This window comes from Piliocolobus tephrosceles, chromosome 8 (assembly GCF_002776525.5).
Source record: "Piliocolobus tephrosceles isolate RC106 chromosome 8, ASM277652v3, whole genome shotgun sequence".
Taxonomy (NCBI): Eukaryota; Metazoa; Chordata; class Mammalia; order Primates; family Cercopithecidae; genus Piliocolobus; species Piliocolobus tephrosceles.
The window spans coordinates 112,372,885-112,400,081 of NC_045441.1; the positions used below are offsets into that span (position 1 = coordinate 112,372,885).

Genomic DNA, 27,197 nt, shown 5'->3' on the forward strand with positions numbered 1-27,197 from the left:
ATGGCCACAGGCATGGAACCTCATCTGATTTCAGCATTTTTCTTTTTCTTTTCCTTTCTTTTCTTTTCTTTTCTTTCTTTCTTTTTTTCTTTTCTTTTTTTTTTTTTAACTTTTGCTCTTGTCACATAGGCTGGAGTGCAATGGTACAACCTCCGCCTCCCAGGTTCAAGCAATTCTCCTGCCTCAGCCTCCTGAGTAGCTGGGATTACAGGCCTGCCACCATGCCCAGCTAATTTTTGTATTTTTAGTAGAGAAGGGGTTTCATCATGTTGGCCAGGCTGGTCTCGAACTGCTTACCTCAGTAGATACACCCTACCAGCCTCCCAAAGCATTTCGCTTTTCAAAGGAAGTACGCATAGTTGGCTTCAGTCTCTCTGGTTTGATGAATAACATGCTGTTTTATTCATAGGTCCTTGAAATTATTTAAATAAAACCCCACAAAAATCAATTTGAGTTGTTTTGTTTTTCAGGAAAAAAAAAATACTCAATATTTGACATACAGCAACTTCAACTTTCTTTTAGGAGTATTGTTAAATGAGTAGAAATTACAGGCTGCATTTTAGATTTTGCTCTGGAGCCCTTCATAATTTTAAATGCTCATTGTCATCTAAGTCATGTAACTCATTGGTACTTATGAACTACCAGCTTTGATCCCAGCCAAGATAATATTTTGAAGTTGTCTTTAAATGCATATATTTGACATTTTAGTGGCATCAGTCGGTCTCCATTGGTCAACATTTTTTTTTTTTTTTTTACTTTGACATCTATGTGTTCAATTTAGGCCCAGATGTATTAGAATTATAGCCTTGGAAGGGATCTTACTGATTTTCTGGGTAAATTCTATCATCTTACAATTAAAGACACTGAGACTGAGAATGGGTCTGGACTTGTAATGATCCCTTATCTGACCTCTGAGAAGCTACAATTTTATTCCTGGTCTAGTAATTCCTAAAGCAATATTCTTTCCACAGAGAACATCCTCAGATCTTTATTGTATTTGGTATATTGAAAAGGATGTCAATTTTGGTGCTAGCGTGATGCAGGAAGCCCTATTTGTCACAGTGTAAGTAGCTTGATAACCCAAGGAAATCCCCACATTAAACTAAGTGGAGGGGCAAGCCTTAAAATTCCTCTTTAACAAGTTGGACATCAGATTGAGTTATTTATGCCCTTCAATGTCTTATCATCTTAGGACTCAAAGGGCACCTAGATGATTTGTTTTCTAATCTTTAGTTATTTATTTATTTAAGACAGAGTCTCACTCTGTCACCCAGGCTGGAATGCAGTGGCACAATCTCCACTCACTACAGCCTCTGCCACCCGGGTTCAAGTGATTCTCCTGCCTCAGCCTCCTGAGTAGCTGGGACTACAGTTGCCTGACACCACATCTGGCTAATTTTTGTATTTTTTTAGTAGAGATGGGGTTTCACCATGTTGACCAGGATGGTTTGGATATCCTGACCACGTGATCCAACCACCTTGGGCTCCCAAAGTGCTGGGATTACAGGCGTGAGCCACCGTGCCTGGCCCTAATCTTTATTTTTATTTATTTTATTTTTTGAGACAATTCTCTGTCGCCAAGGCTGTAGGGCAGTGGTGTGATCTCAACCCACTGCAACTTTCGCCCGGCAAGCTCAAGCAATCCTTCCACCTAGCCTCTTGAGTAGCTGGGACAAGAGGCGCACACCACCATGCCTATGGTCCTTTTAGCGGGGAGGTTTTTGTTGTTGTTTTTGTTTTTGGGGGGTTTTTGTTTGTTTATTTGTTTGTTTTGGGTACAGACAGGGTTTTGCCATATTGTCCAGGCTGGTCTTGAACTCAGAGAGGATTGCACAAGCAATCCTTCCACCTTGGCCTTTCAAAGTGCTGGGATTATAGGCATGAGTCACTGCATCTGGCCCCTTTCTAATCTTTAATTAACTCTTCCACAGTCAGTATTATTTAAATGAGATTCAAGCTTATCCTTAAAATATGTATTTGTGTGTATTCATTTTGTAGCCTGCATGGCATAGGGGAAAGAGCATCGGATAAGAAGCTAAGAACTAGGAACCTAGACACCTTTTTTTAGCCTATTACCATGAAATATTTACTTACTTGAATCCTAGGAAAAGCCACTGAAGCCAGATCCAGGATAAGAGTAGAATGATAAGAGCAGCCGGGAAGGAAAATGTAAACCATGATCCAAAGTTGAGGCAACGACAGTCAGGATAGCGTCTGTGTGAAAACATGGAGACGTATTCAGGGAAGGAGAGACAGGTGGAATCATTTCAGATTGTAACAGGAAAGCAGCAGTCCACCTCTTTCCTGTGTTGCTGTCCAAGAAGGAAGTCCTGGAATATACTCATCATTAAGTAGAGTACTTTTACCCCTTGTCTCCTGTCTTGATTCTGTAACTGCATAATTATTGCTGCATCCCATAAAAGCAAGAGTGGATGTGTTTTGATTTTTGTTCTCTACATTTAATCTTTAAGGAAGTGCTTGTGGAAAAAACCCAGCACAGTGCTTGGTACTCATTAAACGCACAAGAAATAGGTGTTCATGAGGTGTGTGCATTTTGTTGTCACTACTCAAATCATCAGTATATGAACAAGGAAAGACACATAAGCAGAATTGGGAATGGGTGAAAATTAATGGGACTGAATGTCTGTTCCCATTTCACCTTGGTGACTAGAATTCTTGGCCCTACGAAAGAACTCTGATCCAGCCCAAGTCATCTCCCAAGGCTGTTTTCCCCTCTGTTTCTTCTACCTCAAAGCACAGCAACCATCGAACCAGGTATATGGTAGCTCTTTCTTCCTAGTACCAGGTGGTGCTTTGGGGCACAGTCAAATGGAATAACTCTGAGCCAGATAAAAATAATTAAAAGTTCTGAAGAAATCAACAACTTTTCTTTTTATCTTACCTAGTTATTTTTCAACTTTTAAACTCACATAATAACAACAACAACAAAAGGTCAGACACTAGCACAGTTTCTTTGGTAACCTCACATTCATTGTTCTAAAATGTCTCATACCAAATAAATTCTTATACAGTCATCTATTTTATAACTACGGAGAAACAGTAGGAAATTTGAGAAACAGTTGTCTTTACTTTTTTTCTAAAAGCAGTAACACAGAGATAAATTTGAAAATCTGAAAAACAAAGATATACAGAAGTAATGAAAACATTGTTAGCATATTTTAATATTCTTGAAGTCATAAAATACGTAGAACTTTATAGAAATACAGATTTGCATTTTTTTCTATTTGAATCATACTTTGTCTTTTGTCATTTAAAAATCATGTAATAAAATATTTCATGTTATATCTATGTAGCAAATTTATACACTTTAGAGTGTTTCTTTTTCTACTTTAAGATGGTTCTTAATAATAATGGGTCCTCAAAACTCTAGATTTCTAAGGTTTTCTATAATTTTCTTTGAGCTTATGAAAAATTACTAATCTCCCTAGGCCCTACAATTATCTTTAGCAACTTGAGGATAATTTTTATCTACCTTGAAGAGATCCAAATATTAGCTTACATATTTACGCAATTAGAAAGTGACAAATGATAATTAAAGATGTTAGAAAATTGGCAGTGTGGTGAATGGAAAAATGCTTTGTCACATCCATGAGGCTCTATTGAAAACTGTTCGTTTTTGAAAAATGTTTGTTGTCTCCAATTGGAAAATAAAGTAACGGGGGAAAAGCTGATTTCCCATTAACATTAGACTTGGATTACAGGATGACCTATGTTAGTCTGTATACAACCTAACGACACTTAGGAATGCTGCTTGGATTAGATTTAGACCCATGTCCTCAAGCCTAATTTCACTTTTCACCATCTGTGGCTCATATCTTGAAATCAGTATGCAGAGTTCTCTCTACCCACTGGAGAGAATCCTGCAAAATGTATTTGACTGAAGACGGGCTTTTCAGAATTTTTGCCTGAAGGAATAGTTTCTTTAGAAAAATGAAAGCCTGAAAAAGTTAAACTTTGTTGTTTTGTTTAGTTTAATAGTATGGAAGTATATAAATAACCACATGGGACTATGCCTCTTTAATCATTACCTTTACCCTTATACCTAGAGTGAATATTTTGAGCAAATAAAGAAATATATGGCATACTCTAAGGATTTTCTTTTGCTGTGATGTTCCTTTTCCCACTTTTTCTTATATCCTACAAGTGAAGAGACTTCAAACATGCGTCTAAAGCAAATACAGATTTCTTCTGTCATGAACTATGCTAAGAGATTTAATTCTGATGAAATCCTTTTCTTTTACCTAACACTGTTTGGTGTCTACCAAGTGCCAGGTGCTCTCCAAGCCACTAGGGACATAGTGGTGAATGAGATTGACCTGGTGTGGGCTCTCATGAAGTTTATGTTCAAGTAGGGAACACAGGCAATAAACAGGTAAACATATAACAAAATAGGAAATAAAACAGAATGATGTAATAAAATGTGATTAGGGGAAGGGGGAAATTTTACATAACGTCATCAGAGAAGATAACGTTTTAGATGAGACCTAAATAGCAAGAAGGAGCCAGTCATGTGAATAACTAGGAAACAGCATTCCAGACAGAGGAAATAGCAATTACAAAGTCCTTGAGTTAGGAATCAGTTTGTCGCACTTGTGGAGAGACAGGAGACCACCGTGGCTGTGGGTAGTGAGTTAAGGTGAGTGTGACATGAAAGAAGTAGTCAATAGGGATCAGATCATATATAACCTTGTAGCCAGTCTGAAAGAATTTGGATTTTATTACAAATGCAATAAGGACTAATTGGAACATAGTAAGTTAGTAACGTGACATGATCTACTTAGTAACTGACCTAAAACAGATTGGCTCCTGGATGCATTCTCAGGATTGAAGTCAAGAAGAGTGGAAACAGTGTGTGATGTTCAGGATGTGGTAGGCAGAGTTCCAAGATACGACCCAAATTCCTGCCTCCTAGTATACATGCCTTGTACAATCTCCTTTTCTGTGTGGGTAGAATCTGGGAATATGATGAGATATCACTCCTGTGATTAGGTTGCTTAGTGAAAAGAGTGAAGGGATTTTCCTTAGGTAATCAGAGTCCCTATCAATTGATAGAGTTAATCAAAAGCATGAACTACCCTGGGTAGGCCTAACTTAATCAGGTGAGCCCTTAAAAGAGAGTTTCCTGCTGTCCTGAAGAAGCAAACGTCCTGTTGTCAGAGGACGGGGCCCTGTAGCAAGGGCCTGAGGGCAGCCTTTAGAAGCTGAGAGTGACCCCATGCCAACAAACAGCAAGAAAATGGACACCTCAGTAATTAAACTGCAAGGAACCAAATTCTCCTGACAACCTCAATGAGCTTGGAGGAATACCCTGAGCCTCTATCTAGGTTACAGGCCCAGTTGCCACCCTGCTGTCAGCCTGGTAAGATTCTGAGCAAGAGCCGAGCTAACCTTTGCCTGGAGTCTTTTTTAAAAAAATTCTTAAGATTTTTAATTTTTGTGGGTACATAGTTGGAGTATATATGTATGGGGTACATGAGATGTTTTGATAAAGGCATTCAATTTGTAATAATCATACGATGGAAATGGGATTATCCATCCCCTCAAACATTTATCCTTTATGTTACAAACAATCCAATTATACTCTTTTAGTTATTTTTAAATATACAATTAAATTATTAACTATAGTCACCCTGTTGTCCTATCAAATACTAGGTGTTATTCATTCTTTCTGTTAATTTTGTACCCATTAACCATCTCCACCTTTCAGCCCACACCCTATTATCCTTCCTAGTCTTGGGTCACCATTCTTCTACTGTCTATCACCGTTAGTTCATTTGTTTTGATTTTAGATCCCACAAATAAGTGAGAACATGTAATGTCTTTTTGTGCCTGGTTTATTTCACTTAACATACTGACTTCCAGTTCCATTTATGTTGTTGCAAATGACAGGATCTCATTCTTTTTTATGGCTAAACAGTATTCCATTGTGTATGTGTACCACATTTTCTTTATCCATCTGTTGATGGGCACTTAGGTTGCATCCAAATCGTGGCTATTATTAATACACACAGTATTGCAACAAACATGGGAGTGCAGATATATCTTCCAAACACTGATTTTCTCTCTTTTAGGTATATACCCTGCAGTGGGATTGCTGAATCATATGGTGGATTTATGTTCGTTTTTGAGGAACTTCTGAACTGTTTTCCATACTGGTTGTCCTAATAATTTACATTTCTACCAACAGTGTGTGAGGGTTCCCTTTTCTCTACATCCCCACCAGCATTTGTTATTGCCTGTCTTTTGGATAAAAGCCATTTTATCTGGGGTGAGATGATATCTCATTGTAGTTTTGATTTACATTTCTCTGATGATCAACGATGTTGAATGCATTTTCATATGCCTGTTTGCCATTCGTATGTCTTCTTTTGAGAAATATTCAAATATTTTGCCCATTTTTAATGTCCATTGCCACCACAGATCCATGGGGAGCATTGCCAAACTACCACTGATGTTCCCTTAAGGTCCAAGGGCTCTTCAGTCAGCTTGTGTGAATACTGCCTGGCCTGGGACTCACCTTTCAGGGCAGTGGGCTCCCCCTCCTTCCCAGGACAGGTCCATAAATGCCATTCAAGAACCAAGTCAAGGAATCAGAGACCTTAAGAACCTGCTTGGTGCTCCACCCCTGTGGCCAAGCTGGTACCTAAAGTGCAAGTCGAAGTCCCCTTTATTTTTCCCTCTGCTTTTGTCAAGCAGCAGGAGTCTCACCCCATAGCCCTCACAGGAAAGAATGCACTGATTCTCACCTGAAGCCAGAATCTCTTAGAGTCTCACCCAAAGCCCTTGATGTAGTATTTGAGTCTTGCTGCTGGTTTTTCAGGGGCCAAGAGCTTTTTTTTTTTTTTAGATAAAGTCTCACTCTGTTGCCCAAGCTGGAGTGCAGTGGCGTGATCTCGGCTCACCAAGTTCAAGTGATTCTCCTGCCTCAGCCTCCCGAGTAGCTGGGACTACAGACCTGTGCCACCATGACCGGCTAATTTTTGTATTTTTAGTAGAGATGGGGTTTCACTATGTTGGCCAGCCTGGTCTGGAGCTCCTGACTTCGTGATCCACCCACCTCGGCCTCCCACAGTGCTGCGATCACAGGCGTGAACCACCATGGCTGGCTGACGAAGAGCTCTTTAGTTAACAGGTGATGCATCCTCCCAGGACTGGGCCTTTTCCTTCAAGAAAACATTTCATTCTGGCCCAGTGTGTCTAGAAATGTCATCTCAAAACTAGGGCCTGGAAAGGAGGCCAGTGCCCTAACTTGCTGTGACTGAGCTGGTATACAAGATGCAAGACGAAGTCCTCTCCACTCTTCCCTCTCCTCTCTTCTCCTGTCCTCGAGCAGTAGGAAGGAGTCTTTTTTTTTGGAGCTGCAATCTGTGCAACTGGGAGTTAGTGAAGAGATGATGTCAGGACTCCCTTAGCTGCCCTGTCTGATGTCCCAGTAGACTACATTCCCCCAACACAAGTCCTCTGGCTCTGGGCCCAGTTCAGCACTAGGAGATGCCTAGGAGTTGTAGTTTTTGTGGCCTAGACTTCCTTTCAGGTTTATTTTTGGCCTCAGAACACTTTAGCCCGCAGTGGTGAGGGTTGTGGGAAGTCAAGTTCCAACTGCTGGGATGGGCACTTCTTCTCTGGCTAGGGCTGGTTTAAATACTCCCTCAGTGTGTGGGCATCTGCTGAGTTTGGTCCAGTTTTTCTTTCTGCTATGACAGGGCAGCACTGATTTCAATGCCTCACAATTGCTTTCCCTCACCTCTCCCCGTAGCACAAGAATGTTCTCTGCAACATGCTGCCACTGCCAGGGAATGAGGGAGGGGCAGCATCTGTGATTTTAGACTGTTTTCTCTACCTCTTCAGTGCCTCTTTCAATGATATGAAATTAAAAAGAGCTACTGTGAGTGCTCACCTGATTTTTGGTCCTTATGAAGGAGGTTTTCTGTGTGTAGATAGATGTTAAATTGGTGTCCTTGCATGGGGTACTATCCACGGAGCCTTCTATTCCACCATCTTGCTCTGCCCCTTTCTGCCTGAACTGTTGACCCACAAAAATAATGAGATAATAAATGTGTGCTGTTTTAAGCCACTAGGTTGATTGCCATTTGTAAGGTAGCAGTAGAAGAGGAATACACAGGGAAACCTATTAGAAGACAAAGAAAGTTCCTCAGAAGTAGGGTAGAGTGGAGTAGATTTTAGTTTACATGTGAAGATAAACAGAAGGCAATAGATTTTATATATACTTGGAATAAAACATAGGAAATAGAGAAAAGATGTCATTATGTTGAAATGGTAAAGTCTGAGGGGAGGTCGGGTTGGCAGGAGGGCAGGGAAGAGGTGGCAGATCATGCATGCTGGAGGTGGCAGATCAAGCATGCTGTTTTGGGATGTGATGATTTGATATGTCCCTCAGTTTTCGAAGTGGTCATGTTGGAATGCAGCTGGATAAATAAGTCTGAAATTCAGAGCAGAGGGCAGGGATAGAGTTATAAAATTGGTAGTTATCAGCACATAGGTAGTATTACAAACATAGAAATGAGTCTGATAATCTGAGGAGTAATGGAGATTTAGAAGCGAAGTGCTTCTCTTGGGGCACTGTTAGTTTTAGAGGTTAGGTAGAAAGTAGGAATGAGCAGATGAGCTAAGCACTTTTAATTTTATCAAAAATCCTGTGAAGAAAGCATTACATTTTTATTTTACACAGGAAGAAACTGAGTCTTAGGGGGCTAAGTGGATTGCTCAAAGTCAGATTGTGTAATCAAACTGTATTTTTAAGCCAGGAGGAGTTTAAAACACAACCTCTGTCCATTAAACCACCATATCCTCAATTTCAGCCCCCAGGTGAAAAGAAAAAATGCCATATATATTACAAAACATTCACAAGCTGGAGTACAAGCTTTATGTTTTTGTGGCATTTTAAAACAACTGTAGAAATGATGCCCCATAACACGGAGATGTGCTTTGACCTAAAGCACATTTATGCATCAAGGTTGACTCTTAGGAAGACTCATTGTCACTGCATGTAACTTATATGTTATATGCAACTTATGCCCCACTGAAAAACAAATAACTTTAATACCCAGGAAATACCCAGAACATAGCTTCAAAAGAATGAATGTAGTCTTGGAAATTTATAACCTTGGAACAGATTTTGGGCATTAAGTGTCACAGTATGCTAGTATCCACACCAACTATAGACCTTTTAACTGAAGTCAGTTTTGATTATCTCTGAGATAAAGCTACCTTTCCATTTTGTATGTGTGTACTTCCAGAGGATTTTCTTCAAAATAGTAAATATTTATCATTCATGATCCAGGCTGAGATTTTTAACAGCAATGGCAAAAGTAGAGCAGTAGCAATAACAACAGCTAGCATTATTGACAAGTTACTATGTGCCAGACCCTCTGCTAGAGCCACATGTGTATTGTGGCATTTAATTATTTCAATAATGTTGTAAGTTCTAATATCATCCCCATTTTACAGAAAAGGAAACTGATAGTCACAGAAGTTAAGCTAATATATGGTGGGCTTGAAATCTGGATTGAGGTCTAAGTTCAAACTCTGCCATGTTAAAATTTCTTCCATAGTATTTACCGGAGGAATTATTACTGAGAAGTATATATTGCTCATTTCTGCAGGAAAAAATCATAGTAATCTTTGAAAGTGGTTATTGCTAGGTAGTTGTTCCTCATATGTGAGGGGGTATGGTTCTAGCAACCCCCACAGTTACCACAATCTAGAAATACTCAACTCCTGAAGTCAGGATAATCCCCATGTATATACATGAAAAGTTGACCCTCTGTGTCCACGGGTTCCAGAGCCCTCAAATACTGTATCTTTGATCTGTGTTTGGTTGCAGATGTGGAACCTGTGGATATGGAGGCCCAACAGCATTTTTTGAAACAAATCTTCATGTGAGCAAACCCATGCAGTTCAAACCTGTGTTGTTCAAGGGTCAACCATAATAAGTTTATATTCTTACTCTCTAATTAGTGATGTAAAACACAGTTAGCAGCAGTGACTGTGTTGATCGTTGATAATACAGCTTTCATCCACCATGCTTTCCCTACCCATAGATTTCACAGCTGATATCTATAAACTAAAAAATATAATTTGGTAGTCAGCAAGATGTGAATATTTTTTGTGACAATCTTCCATTCTTTATCCAGTAGATCTTTTGTGTGTATGTTTAACCAACAGCTGTTGTATTTATTTGATGAGATTGATGCGTCAAAACCACTCTACCATGAAAGTAGTAATAGTCTCTAATAATATTTCCCTTCATAGGTTTGTTTTGATACTAAAAGATTATTCAGTTATTTAGATGATTCCCAAGAATAATTAGTACTTCATTATGTCTTACTTAATACAGTTCATCTTTACTGATGTTTATTGATCACTGATATGGTTTGGATGATTTTTCACTTTAAATCTCATGTTAAATTTATGATTAACGTTGAAAGTGGGACCTAGTGAGAGGTGTTTGGGCCATGTGGGCGGACCCCTCATGAATGGCTTGGTGCCCTCCCTGTGGTAGAGTTCACAGGAACTCTGCTTGTTAAAAAGAGTCTGGGGTCTCTCCCCTGTGTCTCTTGCTTCTTGCATTGTGATTCCCTTTTGTCTCTGCTATGACTGGAAGCTCCCTGAGAACCTCACCAGAAGCTGAGCAGATGTTGGTGTCATGCTTGTGCAGCCTGAAGAACCATTAGCCAAATTACACCTCTTTTCTTTATAAATTACCCAGTCTCAGGTGTTCCTTTATAGTAGCATAAAACAGACTAATGAAATGACCTACTTGTATCCTTTATGGACTAATAGAAGAATAGGACAATGATTCGTTCAGCCATTACAACTTGTAATTTTCAAGGGTGATGGTGTAATCCTCAATGTGCATGTGTGAATAAGACAAGCTCATGGAAGAGTAAACATAGGTTATGATTTTTAAAAGGGATGAAAATGGTGGTTAAGAAATAACAGAACAGAGGGCCAAATGGTATTGAATCCACAAAAGTAGAGAAAGATGTTGACAGAGTTGGCAGGTGTGGGGTCCCCCCATTCCCTCTGCTTCCTTTCTGAGTCCTGACTGAAAATTAGAGTGCCTTGACCTCTGTGTGACTCAGCCATCTGCAGGTTATTTCCCCCAGCAGGCTTGAACCCAAACTGGGGACTTGAACATTCCCAGGCACTAATAAATGTATCTAGGTTTACTAAAAAGAAATTGGCCCTGGCCCCAAGCCAAATTCCTTAAACTCTACACTCTGATCCCTTTGAAGTGGGTGCACCCAGGTGGAACATTCCTTTTCTCTCATTGTTCCTCTAGAGGATTGCACTCTGTAAGTTCACCTAATATATGCTTTGTACCAATCACCCTGGTATTTCCTTCTTCTTTCTTTGAAATCTCAATTAGCCCCATCTCAGGACTGTTTAGGCATTCCCTTGTGGAAGTTCCCCAGCTGTGGCTTTTGAGGCAACTCGAGCAAAGGGTTCAATGGAACAAAATGGCTGATTTTTCAAGAACCAGAGTAGGAAGTAATAGCTTAATTACAAGATAGTGTTTATTGACAGTAGTGTTAGAAAATGTTTGTTGATGACTGGAAGAATGTGTCAGTGGAACAAAGGGGGATAAGAATCAGGTAGAGAGCATTAAGCAAATAGGATTTTCTTTATGGAAGAGCCAATGAAAACCTAATGAATTTGTATAATTACAACAAGAGGTGGTAGAACAAAGACTATTTCCAGAACATCCTGTTGCAAGGATTTATTAAAACTAATGGTGAATTAATCATAGGGGAGTGTAGGAATTTAAGAATTTAGGTGCCACAGCTACTACTAGATTCTAAGAATCAGAATGTCAGAAATATTTCATACTTTATAAATATTGGCCATCATCCTACATGCCTGTCTTCTACTACTGTACAAGCCCTGACTCATCCTCCATTTTGAAAATGGTCTTCTGGCTTTCAAAATACCATATGCTTCTGATACTTCTCCTACCTCAATTAACTTTGCTAATCGTCTTCCTTGTCAATATTTCCTAAGAGTCTATCCATGTCTCAATTATTTTAACATTTTTTCCTACATGACCATTTTCATGCTCAAAAAAATACTATTTGCCTATATAGAGAGACACTCAAATTTATAACGAACTCAAATGATGCATTTGCAAATGATTGCTGAAAATCACTTTGTGGATAGGTTCTCAGCAGGCATTTCAATGTGTCCAAATTCAAATTTATTAATTTCTCCAGTGAACCTGCACCTTCCCATGTCTTCTCAAGAAGTTCATGGCATCACTATCTATCTGACCTTATGGACAAAAGTCTCCAGAGTTGCCCTAACCCCTTCTTACACTTAAATTCTCATATCTAGTTACTTACAACCTTCTGACTTTGCAGTGTCTTGAGTCCAAATCCTCCTATCACTTCACAACTAGCCTAGTTCTGCCTGTCATCATTTGTTGGCACTTTGATCACAGACTCCTAATTGGTTTCCTGTCTCCAGACTTCTATAGTGGCAATCTAATACTGCTATTCTAAACTATGCAAAACATGCACAGACTGTTTCACTCCTCCCTAAAAAACAAAACAAAACAAAACAAAACAATTACAGACTTTTTGGTACTTTGATTTAATGAATTATCTTCATTCATTTTCTCCATAAATGTGGTGTTTGCCTCTTTTAAGATTATTCCAAGTCATATGGACACATTTTCTGTAGTAACCAAGGTATGTGGGACATAGCTACAGCCCTCTTTTAGGACATACCTTCTGTAATGTTTCTAGGAAGGTAACTTTTAAGGAGGTAGCCTTAAGGGTCTGGCTGGCTTTGGTTTTGGTCTTCAATCTGCTAAACTGAACCTCAACTTTCTCAACTCTAGTAGTAACAATAATCACCATTTTATTTATTTATTTATTTATTTATTTATTTATTTATTTATTTTCAAACAGGGTCTCACTCTGTAACCTGGGCTGGAGTGCAGTGGTACAATCTCAGTTTATTGCATCCTTTGCCTCCTGGGCTCAAGCCATCCTTCCACCTAAGCCTCCCGAGTAGCTAGTACTACAGGTGTGCACCACTATACCAGCTAATTTTTATATTTTTATAAATACAGGGTTTTGCTATGTTGCCCAGGCTCATCTTGAACTCCTGAAATTAAGCCATCTACCCACCTTGGCCTCCCAAAGTGCTGGGGTTACAGGTGTGAGCCACCACACCTGGCCAACCAACATTTATTCAGCCCATGCTTTGTCCTAGGCACTAAGTGCTAATTATTTTTTGCAAAACTCAAAACAATCCTCTAAGAGACAGATCATATTATTTTCCTCATTTGTTTGGAAAAGCAACAGGCTTTGAGAGTTTAATAATTGTCCAAAGTCACCTAGCTGGTAAGTGAAAGAGTTGAGGTTTGAACACAGATGTTTTAACTCCCGAGTGTAGGCTTTTAATCACTGACTATATACCACCTCTATAGCAAGGATATCCAGGATATAAGTACACTATAATGCATGTAAATTATCTGGCAAGGACTCAATACATCTCTCTATCTTTTCACCTATAGGTAAAAAAAAAAATACTTCTACATTTTTACATTTTAATTTTTTTCTCATGTTTATGTTTTGTCTAGACAATCGGATGAAATATTCTTCCTGGCAGGTTTTATTTCTTGCATTGTACAAAATAAATCAAAACTGTGCATTGCACATTGCCAATTCTCAAGAAATGCTTATTAATTGAATGAATGAATGAAGGTCTGTTTTTATGTGTATTGAATAACTTTTAGCTTTCTCAGAATTCATTGTTTTTGTTTGCTTTATGTAAAAAGGAACACAAAATACATTTTAAATATTATTATATATACATTATATATAAAGAGATTGTATATGAAACATTATGTATATCAAAAGAATAGAAATATAAGGCTTCAAAATACGTTATATAATTTCTTCCTCCAAAAGTTTATTTGTAAGATGGCACCTTTCTGTAAATGTCAATGGTATGAAGCCATTAACTCTGAGGTTTCATGCATCCGTTGGAGCTGGCAAGGCTCCAAAATGAAATTGTTCAAAAGGATCATTGGTATTACTCTAAAAGTTTACAAGTAGTATCAGGAGGAAAAGGTGGCATTATGTATTTTAAGCTTCCATAATATTTTCCATTGAAATTTAATGCATTCCATTTTATTATTGCTTTGAAATGCTACCGTGTTTTGTAGGGCCAACATTTAAGCAAAATTTTAATAAATACCTAATTTGTTTAATACTATCAATTATATTTTTTTCACATAAGGTTATTTTCCCTTCTATTCTTGTATTTTGTATCATAAAATAATTCTTTCAATTTTTTCCAGTTTGCATATAATTTCTAATATAAAGACAACCTTTTGAAGACAAACAACATTATGTTTTAAAGTATATTTTAAGCATTCTCTAAATTTAAAGGACTTTTTGGCCGAATCCCCATGATTAGGAGAAGTAGAAGATTAGATAACTAGTGAAAATAGTTACTAAAACCTTTTGCTTAAAGTGCTATAATGCTCTTAATCTGTCATTACAAATGGATTAGTGCATTCAATAAATCAAGGGAAAAGTTAAACAAAATTTAGTTGATATACTCTGCAAGATCACAGAGACCAAAACAACCTCAATATTAATTACATTGACTGTATCAACTGCTTTCATGGGAATGATGGAAACCAGCAGTTCTCTAATATCAACATTAGAGATATTTTTTAAATATCTCTAATATTTAAAAATGATGTCAGGTGTATTTCCTGTCTTGAATTAGGGGATACGTTGGATAAGTCTTCACTGGTACTGTGAATTTCAGAAGCCTCTCATTTATAAATCAAAAGCCTTTTAAAGTTTTCTAAATCAGTAGTTGGAGTGTACATGATGGATGTGTATTCATAGAAACGATACTCTTGGAGGTCTGTTTAATATTGATCCTAAACTCCTATACCAGTGTTCTTTGAACACAAACACCCATTCTTTCTAGAATGGAGATTGACATTTTTTGAGTCTTGGATTTCTTAGCGAATCTATGCATGCACAACACTTTGCAAATAATTTCAGAAAATTCATAGAGTCTATGAATCTACTTCGCAGAGCATGGTTCTCCTGCCTCTGAACTCTAATTTTTCTGTGAACCCAAATCCTGTTCCTAGGCTTTCTCAATCCTGTCTATCTTCTTTAAATTCTGGGTATTATCTGTTCTTTTAGTAGAACCAGTTTGAGTGCTTATATGACACCATGGACTTTCATGCTATTGTTTCAATGATACTTACATGGCGCAAAATATTTTTACATAGTTTACTTTATGCAATTCTCACAATAACCCTATGAACTATGACGATTTTTCATATGAAAAAAATAAGTCTTGGGAGAATCATGGACCTTTTTGTTGTTGTTAAATGCACAATGTGGCCAGGTCCAGTGGCTCATGCCTGTAATCCCAGCACTTTGGGAGGCAACGCAGGTGGATCACTTGAGATCAGGAGTTTGAGACCAGCCTGGCTAACATGACAAAACCCCATGTCTACTAAAAATACAAAAATTAGCTGGGTATTATGGTGCATGCCTGTAATCCCAGCTACTCAGGAGGCTGAGGCACGATAATCACTTGGCGAAAGTTGCAGTGAGCTGAGATTGCACCAAATGTCCTCCAGCCTGGGCGACAGAGTGAGACTCTGTCTCAACAAAACAAATAAGTAAGTAAAATAATTCACAGTGTAAGTACCTGCAAATTGAGGATTTTTTAACCCAAGTATTCTACCTGTTGAATCCACAGATTCCCATTTTCTGCAGTGGATTGTCATCACAGTTCCAAACATGTTAAGAGTCACATATCTGTTTGTAGAATACTTTCTTACTGACATTTATTGTAATTGTTCAATCTTTCAAATCTTTTCTGAATTCCAAAGTCAAGCCCCCCATAATTAATACCTCTGTTCACCATTCATTATTTAAGTTCACATGTTGGTCCCCAAACCCTACATAAATTGTCCAAAGAAAATAATTCCTTTCCATTTTAGTTAACTATCATATGTGGTATTACTTTCAATGAAAAATGTTTTTCCTGTTTGTTTAGAGTGGTCAGCCAAGAGTTATCTCCTCTGAGCTGACCTGGGAAATCTGTTGGCACAAGTTAACTCAATATTCCTAAATACTTAACTCTCAGTACAAAGGAAGGTCTGTAGACCTATAGATGTCCTGAAGGGAAACAAAGGAGAGTTAACATAACATCTCTGTACTTGGATTCTCTGAATCCCAGGTAAGAATAATTTTTACAATTTGTGTGCTGCCCATATGTTAAATCACCAATCCAATAAGGTTACTTACGTATTGAAATACTCAGCAAAGATCAAGTTGGTGGAGGTACCAGTGATTGTTGTCAGTCCACCAATAGTAGAAGAATAGGCAATGCACAAACACATAAGTTTACATATCATGTGGCCCTTCTTCGTTCGATATTTGGTTTCCATGCCTGAGTTCTGTTCAACAACAACAAAAAGTACCATGAGAACTGCTCTATATTTGTTATGGACTGAATGTTTGTGTCCCACCACCCCCACCAATTCATATGTTGAAACCCTAACTTCTGATGCGATAGTATTTGGCAATGAGGCATTTGGAAGATACTGACCCTTCCTTTGTGGTTGTGGCCCTGGTCTGATGGGATTATGTCCTTATAAGAGGACACATCAGAGAGCTTGATTCCTCTCTCTCTCTCTGTTTCTGCTATGGAGAAAGTCACAAGAAGGTGGCTGTCTGTAATGCCAGGAGAGAGTCCTCACCAGACACTGACCCTGCCAGACCCTGATCCAGTCTTCAGAACTGTGAGAAATAAATTTTTATGGTTTAAGCCACTTAGTTAGTGGTGTTTTGTTACGGTGATGTGAGCTGACTAATACAGCATTTATCTTTCCATCAATGGAGATGTAGCAATAACAGTATTTAAGCTGAAACCACTGAAATATTTTAAAAATCCAATTTCATTCATTTCTTCATCCTTCTTTCTTGTCCCTTACTCAACTCTTCCCCCATGTCTTCCCTTCTCGCCACTACTCCCAAAGCTTTTCTGTTGATACTGGTGGTACATACTTAATAAGTTCCTAAACTTCTTTTGGAAAGGTTTCCCCACCAATGCACCTTAATGGATGATTCCCAGGGGATATCCCTCCTGAAACTGAATGTTTTCAACACCATATACCTCAGCATTGAGAGATAAGTCAGTGTCCTCTTTGCTCCCCACTGTCTCTTCCAGAACATTAATCCTCCACTCACACAAAAAATAAATCCTTTTTTTTTAAGAATCATGTAACTTGGATATCTCTTTCTCTCCCCATTCCTTTGACCATTATATTTTGATCTCCTGGTCACCCACTGCTGTCATTTAAGATAACATTTGCACTCAGCACATAATCATCTTCCTTACTCCAAATCTTGTCAGCGACTGAATAATGACTACACTATGCTCATGAATAGCCCTTTAAATATCCTGGCCCCACACGTTTTTGATCTTACTTCCAGTAATTTTCAGTTCTCCACCTCAGTCACCCCACCCCCGTAGTTACACCTTGAACAATGGCACATCCTGAAATGGTTTCACTTGGGGAATCACTAGACCAAATGTAAGTGTTTTAGTTATGAGATGACTTTCTAGGGTGCAAGCCAAAAGCAACTGCATTCTTTCTCTCACCCATGACACTGTAAACACACTTTGTTGGTTTGATTCTTCCTCTTCCTGTGGTGAAATTCAAAGAAGAAACAATAACTTTTCAAGGTCATTTCATTTAATGAATAGTTTTCCAGTTATGTTTAGTCATAAGAATAGCTTCATTTCAGTAGTTAAAATAAACAGTGCCCTATTTAATGAGAAAAATCTCACATTTTAAACTTAAACATTCTCTTGTCCCCTAGATCAGGCCTGCTTGAAAGCCCATAACTGGAAGGAGGTTTGTGAGTTTGACTTTCTCTTTCTCTCCTAGTTCCAATTCTTCTCACCACTTGCTACACTCAGTTTCTAAACCTTCAGCATTTGGAATGTCAAGAGAAGAACAGGATCAGTAGAGGAGTGGTAAGGATTAGGAGAGGTCTTATTTGACTGTTTATTAATTTAAAAATGGCATTAGTACTTTCCAGGTGTGGTGAATGTTTGAAATTACTCTCTCTGGTGGGCAATTTTATGGGATTTTATGAGACTCCTATTATCCAAATAAGAACATCAGATTGTTGTTCTTTCTATGTAGGTTACACACATCTTCTGCCTGGTGGCATATGACACACTCATGGTGTCTGCATGTGATAGTCTACCTGGTCTTTTTATATTGAGATCAACTTATGCTGTCAAAAACCCCTCCTGGAGGTTTTCACCTTTCAAATGATCCCAAATGACAGTCCTCCCACATATTTCCTTCATACGGTCCAAGGGAAACAGTTACCTCTGTCCTATTGTCAGTGACAGTGCAACTGAAACTTGATTAGGTAAGGAAATTCAGTCATGACATTTTACCTTCTAATTTTTCAAGTATGTGCCAAACACTAATCCATTGACCTTTTCTAAGTCTAGAGTGGTAGATAATAAGTTCTCCAAGTAGTAGTTTCTTAACATCTATCACACCTTGGTAAGTAGGAGACTCTTCCCTTCTTTCAACTGTGATGGTACAAGTGGCAGGGGGCGGGGCATTAGGGAAATACTCCGACTTTCTCCACAAGCAGACTATCTCTCAGCCTTCTCATTTTAAACACTAAGTTTAAGAGTCTAAAACTGTTTTTTGGTCACCTCACTTGCAAGTCCTGTGGATATGAAATGCAAAAATACTTAAGGTGTGTGGTTGATATTATATTTACTCAGGGGTAGAAAGAGTATCATTTATCCATCCTAGTTATCAATAAATTGGCATAGTTATTACAGTTTCTTCTTCCAACTTTGCTGCTGGATTCATTCTATCTCTACAGTCCTTCAACTGCACTGGCCAATCTAGGTCAATGAAGTATGTAGTTATGGCCAGTTATGGTCCTCTCCTTTCTTTACTTCCATCTTTATTCAGTTGAGATTCCATGGTGCATCATTTCAATAAATTGTCTTAACAAAACTCCGAACTCTCTTTCTTGTCTTTTCTTGAATGGTAGTTCTTTATGAAAATTCCAGTGATTTATAAACCCAACCATTCTCTCTCTCCATGTCATGTCTGCTTCTGAGTAGCCAGCTACTGTTGCTAAAAATTACATGCACAGTAAAGTAGATGGGATCATTCATGATCACAAACATCCAATGCTGTAATGATGTTGCTCCTCTACCCTAGCGTGTTTGCATAACCAAATTACTCTACCTGTTTCTACAAGGAAATACAAAACCTTCTTTATTATCTTTATATGTCCTTCTTAATGCTCCTTCTCAGTCTTTGCAAGTAGCTTTGCCTCCTACTTCCCAGAGAAAATAGAAGCCAGCATACAATAGTATCACGGTGAAATGTAGAAACCTACTTGCATTTGCCCCATCTTCTTGTTCTCTACATAATTAATAGAGTCAATGTTTCTCCTCCAACTTCTTGTTTCTGAACTAAAGTCTCTCAGGTTTTCTCAGAAACCTTCCACTACAGACTATTGGAATTTTCATCAACATTTAATTATTTTTGAGCCATCTTTACAGAAGAAAAACAACAAAGACTTCTTAACCCTCCACTCAAGTAAACTATTGTCCTACCTCATCTCCATTTTCACAGCCAAACTACTTGAAAGAGTTGTTTACATTCACTGACTCCATTTTCTTAAACACTTCCATCTAGCTTGTCTCCTCATTCCACCCACAATGCACTTCCTGTGATTATCAGTAATTTCCTCAGGGCTACGTTCAATAGAAACCTTTCAATCTCAACTTTGTAGTTCCCTTTGCAAGCATATAAAAGAATTTATCTCTTCTTTTTACTGAAAAAACTCTGCTTTGAGTTCCTGTGATATCTCACTCTTTGGGTTTTTCTATCTCTGCCTGTTTTTCTGTCTGCCTTGTCAGTTTTTTTTTTTTTTTTTTTTGCCTTCTATCCTTCCTTAAAACTGGAATTTCTTTAAACTCTCACAGGCCCTTGTCTCTCCTTACTGTAACGGTTCTCCTTTAAAAATATCTTATTTTTTATTGATTTAATGACTATATTTATGCCAGATCACCAAACTTCTGTCTTCAGCCAGGGTCCTCCATCTAGACCCATGTATCCAATTGCCTGTTCAACATAATTTGAGGGTCAGGCACAGTGGCTCATGCCTGGTATCTCAGCACTTTGGGAGGCCGAGGCAGGTGGATCACTTGAAGTCAGGGAGTTCTAGACCAGCCTGGTCAACATGGTGAAACCCTGTCTCTACTAAAAATACAAAAATTAGCCATGTGTGGTTGTGGGCACCTATAATCCCAGCTACTTGGGAGACTGAGGAAGGAGAATTTCTTGAACCTGGGAGGTGGAGGTTGCAGTGAGCTGAGATTGCACCACTGCACTCCACACTCCAGACTGAGCAATAGAGCAAGACCTGTCTCAAAACAAAACAAAACTCTTTCTCTGTGTGTGTATATATATATTCAAATATATATATATGTGTGTGTGTATATATATATATATAGAGAGAGAGAGAGAGAGAGAGAGAATGTCTGCAATAAAACTCCAATCTGAAAATGTTCAGGACCAAGCCTTTTACTTCTTTTGTCAAACCTAGTTCATCAGGATCACTTATATAAACTAATGTCATCACCACCACTATCATAACAAATACTTATAGCATCCTTAGCGTGTAATAAGCACTGGTCCAAGTTAAAATCAATTAAATGTTTTAATTCATTTAAGTCTTACAATATAATGAGGTGGGTACTATTATAACGTCATTTTGTAAATAAAAGACATAGAGAAGTTAAGTGAATTGTTCGAGGTCCCAGAGCCTGAAAATGACAGACCTGGGTTTTGAAACCATGCAGTCTTGCTTTAGAGCTCATACTCTGAGCCACTTTGCTATAATATATTGCTTGTCTTCCTTGAAAACATTATCTTCCTCATCCCATCAAATTCTGTCAATTGTATCTACTGAAATATGCCTGGACTCTGTTCCATATTCTCCATCTCCACTATTTTCACCCTGGTCTCAGTCAACATTATCTCTGGCCTAGGTTAATAAAATAATGTGTTTATGGATCTTCTTGCATCAATTCTTGCTTATTACAGACTCATTCTACAGACTTCAGCCTTTAAACAAAAATATAAATGTAGTTAAGGAATATGCAAACACTTATTATCTTTTGTCTTCTTGTGTTTGCATATTTCTTAAATACATTTGTACTTTTTTTTAGGCTGCTGTGTATAGGAAAGGTCTGAAATAGGCAAGAATTGATGCAAGGACAACCATAAAGGGATTATTACAGTAACTCAGACCACATTTTCTTTATCCATTCATCATCTATCGAGGGACACTTAAGTTGTTCCCCTAACTTGGCTATTGTGAATAATGATGCAACGAATATGGGGAAGCAGATATATCTTTGACATACTGATTTCATTTTGGGGGTACATCTTTCCAGAAGTGAGATTGCTGGATAACATGGTACTTCTTTTGTTTTTCTAATTTTTTGAGGAATCTCTATATTGTTTTCCATAATGGTTGTACCAATTTACACTGCTGCTAACAGTGTACAAGCGTTCTCTCTTCTCCAGGATGAACAGAAGAATGCCATCTTCCATACAGATGAGCATGCTATTTGAGACATTATTAAAATATCTTTTTGAAAAGTCATGATAAGGAAAAAATTACTACTCACTAAAAGTCATCATAGATATGAAAATGGCATTTAGCATGGCAGGGTCAGGTGCATTGGATTGTAATTTACCTTTCAGTTTCTAATTAACTTTAAGGTCAACCCACAAAGGACTCTATGCTTCACCCAAAATAAACTAATTTTATTTAGAAATATCTCCCTTTCCCTTATAATTTATACATGGAAATCATTTGTATTTTCCATATCATAAAAAATTCCATTGAAATTTGACACAAAATAAGTGGTATGTAAATAAGATAGAGAAATAAGTTTAAAAATTCTTATGAATCATACAAAGTGACAATTGAAGTTTGGGGCTTAACATTAAATATTTTACTATAGGAAAGACTTCAAACACAAACCAGAAAGTGATGCATAATTTGAATATTATTAAATTGATAATAAGAATGGAAACTTAAAATATGCAATGTTTATATGATTTCTCTTTGCCACCTTAAAATTTTCAAAAATATAAATAAAGAAAAAATTGGATTTCATATAAAAGCTTAACTGTAAATATATGCATATATATAGAATTATTGAAAGACATTGGAAGATATAAAACAAAAAAATCAAAACAGAAACAGATTAATGTTTGCCATGCTTTATGCCTTATGAATTAACTATACATTTTTTATTAATAAGGACCTTTAAAATATACATTATTGTTACTGCACATGAGCTAATGTTTATGCAAATATCATCGACAATTTATAAAGGCATTAAAATTCAGGGTAAAAATTCTACTGTAAATGCTAATACTAATATATCATAATACAAATTAAAGGTTAAGAGGAAGAGTTTTTGAAGTGGAATGGTAAATGCACCCTACTTTTTATCTACCCAGTAAACATGAGCTCCATGCATTCAGATTTATCGTTATTTTTACTGAGTGCTTGTGTTCATTGGGCTGAACTCGTAGAAGAGACGATATGAAAGTATAGGGTGAAGCATGAGGACCAGAGGGACAGTAGTACAGGGCACTGAGCTAAAAAATAGGGCTCTTAGGAAAGCCTGAAATGAGTCACTAATCAAGCCAACTAGTGGTACAGAAATTATACAAAGGGGGCAGGTATCACAGGTATCACAGCAGATTAATCTTTAGTCTTCTTCCCAGATCGTACTTTCAGCCTGTGGCCACAGGACATTGTCACAGGTATATTGTGAATGGAAAAGTACTTGTGTTGTAATATATAAGGAGATTTATGTGATATGAAAAGTACAAAGTTATGTAAAATATTAAAGCAAAAATATTTCTACATACATACATGTGCCTGAAATGAAACATATATATATATATATATATATATATATGTGTGTGTGTGTGTGTGTGACTGAAATGAAATATATCAAAATACTAACAACAGTTATTTCTTGATCATGCGATTAGGGGTATCCTCCACCTTCTTGATACTTTTTGTAACTTTTATAGCCAGAAATAAGTTTTTTTTTTTTTTTTTTTAACATGTAAAGGAATGATAGACTATTAGGGCAGACAGGTAGTTAGAGATTATCTGGTATAAAGACCTAATATTTCAGAAGAGCAAAATGAGTCTCAAGTGTGACCCAGCTAATTACTGCAGACTTGAAAGCAGAATCTATGTCTGTGAGTTCCCTCTCAGTGAATTTCCCCTGTACCAACTTGCCTTCCAGAATACTTATGTGAATTTTTAAAACTACATTTGATTTCTATTTCACACTGCTTTTACCACAATGGTAACCTATTGTGTTTTTATTCAATCCCTTCTGTCTACCATACATGTGGAGTATGCCCTCCACATCTTCTTCCAAGTAACTGAAAAATTTTCTACGAGGACATGACAAAATGCAGAATCCAATGACATCATCACCAATGGACCTGTCACAACAGAAATCCTGCAGGTCCAGAGGTAACTCACTATTGCCACCTGGTGGCAGCAATTGCAGATTTCTTTCACAGCTTCCTTCACTGAATATGTATACTTTGTATCATCTTCCAACTATGGCTCTGTCATAACATTGCTTATAGTACAGAATTCAATTTTCAATATGTTGCCTAGAGCTCTATTAACAGGTAGAAATATGATATACGTGACTTTCCCTGCCCCTTCTCTAAGTTAGAATATGTCTTTTCCCTCCTTCACTTGCTTATTTTTTTTTAAGTACCTGCTACTGAATCAGTCCCAAATATTCCCTGGTTGCTTAAACATTCTCTTGGAACAATCAAGTGATAGGATACCTAATTCACATCAATATTCTACCAATTTTATTGTCTGGGTGACATCTCTTTCAGGGCCTCCCTTCCTGTCCTAAACCTAGTCATTTTTTCTCTAGAACTGCAAAGAGCTACACTTAAGTCTACCCTCTTATTTCATCAAAAGTCTGACTGGATATTGACTCTAAATTGGAAATAAATGTTACTTGGAATTTTGAAGGCAGTTTTTCTGCTGTCTCTGAGTAGTGTTGCTGGGGTGAAGTATTCAGCCATTCATATTTTTGATTCTTTGTAAGGAATTAGTGTTTCTTCCTTTTTGAGAGCTTTTAGGATCATCTTATACTATTCTGAAATCTCAAAGATTTTAAAACAGATCTGCCCTGTGTGGGTCTGCTTCATTCATTTTGATGACATTTAGTGAGTCCTTTAATCATAAAACTTGTACTCTTCCATTGTAGAAACTTTCTTGAACTTTTTATATACTGTTCTCTTTTTTCCTATTCTTTTTTGGAAACTCCTCTTATTTCCTGTTTATTCTGTTTCTTCCTATTGTGTCTACTGAATTTTCCATTTATGCTTTTATATCTCTATATTTTATATTTATACTTTATTTTATATTTACATGTTTTATATTTTTGCCTTCTTGATTGTCTTTTATAGAATACTATTTGTATTTCATAAATATGAGTAATTTATTTGTTTACCTCTCTGATTATATTAATGATATTTTCTTTTTTGTAGCTGCTTCTTCTTGCATAGTCTCTGTTACCTGCAGATTGCTCTTTTTTCTTTGTTTATTTGGCAATCTCTCTTTCATAATTGAGGCTTTCATCAGATATCCAGGAATTTTTGGTTGTCTGCTCACATTTCAGCAGTGAATATCTGTGTAGAAGCTCTGCACTCGTGTTTTGGGATTTGTTGTTGCCCGTAAGCTTCACTGTCATGTCATCTGACTGGGCTTTTTCTTGAGAAAATTCTAAGGTCAATGTTTTCATCTCTCTTACTTTGATTGTGTTCTCCAAGGAAGCATCATCTGGCCTTCTGCCTGCTGACACTTGAAAGGCATTAGACCTGGCTCCTGGACCAGTGTGGGTAGAAGGCCAGGTCCTCCATGTTTAGCTTATAAGCTATCACTCAGTACCCCTGTTTTCCTTGTGACACTCTCCCCCAGCCCAGAACTGGATCTGGTTCTCCTTATCCTGTTTTACCATGGCTGAAGATTATATTTCCGTTTGGTGGATTAGAAGCTGTTGCATCCATGTGGATTTGGGGATGAAAGTGGAAGACTTAACTGCTTCACAAGCAATTTTTTTCTTCCTCCTGCTTTTCAACATTTTAAAAATGTTGAAGCCTGCTGCTATGGAAATTGAATTGTTTATTGGCTTTTCTCATTACCAATTTAGGATTCAGCTTCCATGGGATTACTGGAGATAACAGGGTTATTTTCCACTCAACCTTTTACTTTCCAGCTTCCAAAATGATTTTGCTGTCATGTCTTCTCTTGATGTTTACATAATTTTGATTATATTAGAAAGTCTATTTGTTCTTGTTTTAATGAACACTTAGAACAGTGGTAACATATGGGCCTATTTAACCTGCCATCTTAATGGAAGATACAATATTTATCTGTTTACATTTAAAAAATAAAGAAATAAATATTTACTAATAATTAATGCCCACTTTTGACCTTGGTGCTTTTGTGGTCCCTATGTTGGTAGATGCTGTAACTAAAAAGGGAACAGAAGACTGGAAGTTCTTTTTTTTTTCTTTTTCTTTTTATTATACTTTAAGTTCTAGGGTACATGTGCATAACGTGCAGGTTTGTTACATATGTATACATGTGCCATGTTGGTGTGCTGCACCCATCAACTCGTCAGCACCCATCAATTCATCATTTATATCAGGTATAACTCCCCAATGCAATCCCTCCCCCCACCCCCCTCCCCATGATAGGCCACGGTGTGTGATGTTCCCCTTCCCGAGTCCAAGTGAGCTCATTGTTCAGTTCCCACCTGTGAGTGAGAACATGCGGTGTTTGGTTTTCTCTTCTTGTGATAGTTTGCTAAGAATGATGGTTTCCAGCTGCATCCATGTCCCTACAAAGGACGCAAACTCATCCTTTCTTATGGCTGCATAGTATTCCATGGTGTATATGTGCCACATTTTCTTAATCCAGTCTGTCACTGATGGACATTTGGGTTGATTCCAAGTCTTTGCTATTGTGAATAGTGCCGCAATAAACATACGTGTGCATGTGTCTTTGTAGTAGCATAATTTATAATCCTTTGGGTATATACCCAGTAGTGGGATGGCTGGGTCATATGGTACATCTAGTTCTAGATCCTTGAGGAATTGCCATACTGTTTTCCATAATGGTTGAACTAGTTTACAATCCCACCAACAGTGTAAAAGTGTTCCTATTTCTCCACATCCTCTCCAACACCTGTTGTTTCCTGATTTTTTAATGATTGCCATTCTAACTGGTGTGAGATGGTATCTCATTGTGGTTTTGATTTGCATTTCTCTGATGGCGAGTGATGATGAGCATTTTTTCATGTGTCTGTTGGCTGTATGAATGTCTTCTTTTGAGAAATGTCTGTTCATATTCTTTGCCCACTTTTGGATGGGGTTGTTTGTTTTTTTCTTGTATATTTGTTTGAGTTCTTTGTAGATTCTGGAAATTAGCCCTTTGTCAGATGAGTAGATTGCAAAAATTTTCTCCCATTCTGTAGGTTGCCTGTTCACTCTGATGGTAGTTTCTTTTGCTGTGCAGAAGCTCTTTAGTTTAATTAGATCCCATTTGTCAATTTTGGCTTTTGCTGCCGTTGCTTTTGGTGTTTTAGACATGAAGTCCTTGCCCATGCCTATGTCCTGAATGGTACTACCTAGATTTTCTTCTAGGGTTTTTACGGTATTAGGTCTAACATTTAAGTCTCGAATCCATCTTGAATTAATCTTTGTATAAGGAGTAAGGAAAGGATCCAGTTTCAGCTTTCTACTTATGGCTAGCCAATTTTCCCAGCACCATTTATTAAATAGGGAATCCTTTCCCCATTTCTTGTTTTTGTCAGGTTTGTCAAAGATCAGATGGTTGTAGATGTGTGGCATTATTTCTGAGGACTCCGTTCTGTTCCATTGGTCTATATCTCTGTTTTGGTACCAGTACCATGCTGTTTTGGTTACTGTAGCCTTGTAGTATAGTTTGAAGTCA

At 37.6% G+C, this 27,197-nt stretch overlaps 1 protein-coding gene across 1 annotated transcript in view; it reads right to left on the reverse strand.

Annotated features, from left to right (window-relative positions):
• The window catches only part of SLC13A1 (solute carrier family 13 member 1), a 94,988-nt gene that overhangs the window by 18,271 nt on the left and 49,520 nt on the right, over positions 1-27,197 (reverse strand). The window contains exons 7-8 of the mRNA XM_023223543.2: positions 16,344-16,495; positions 2,095-2,214 (exon numbers count right to left, since the gene is read on the reverse strand). Coding sequence (XP_023079311.1) covers positions 2,095-2,214; positions 16,344-16,495 — 272 coding nt within the window. The remainder of the gene's footprint in view (positions 1-2,094; positions 2,215-16,343; positions 16,496-27,197) is intronic.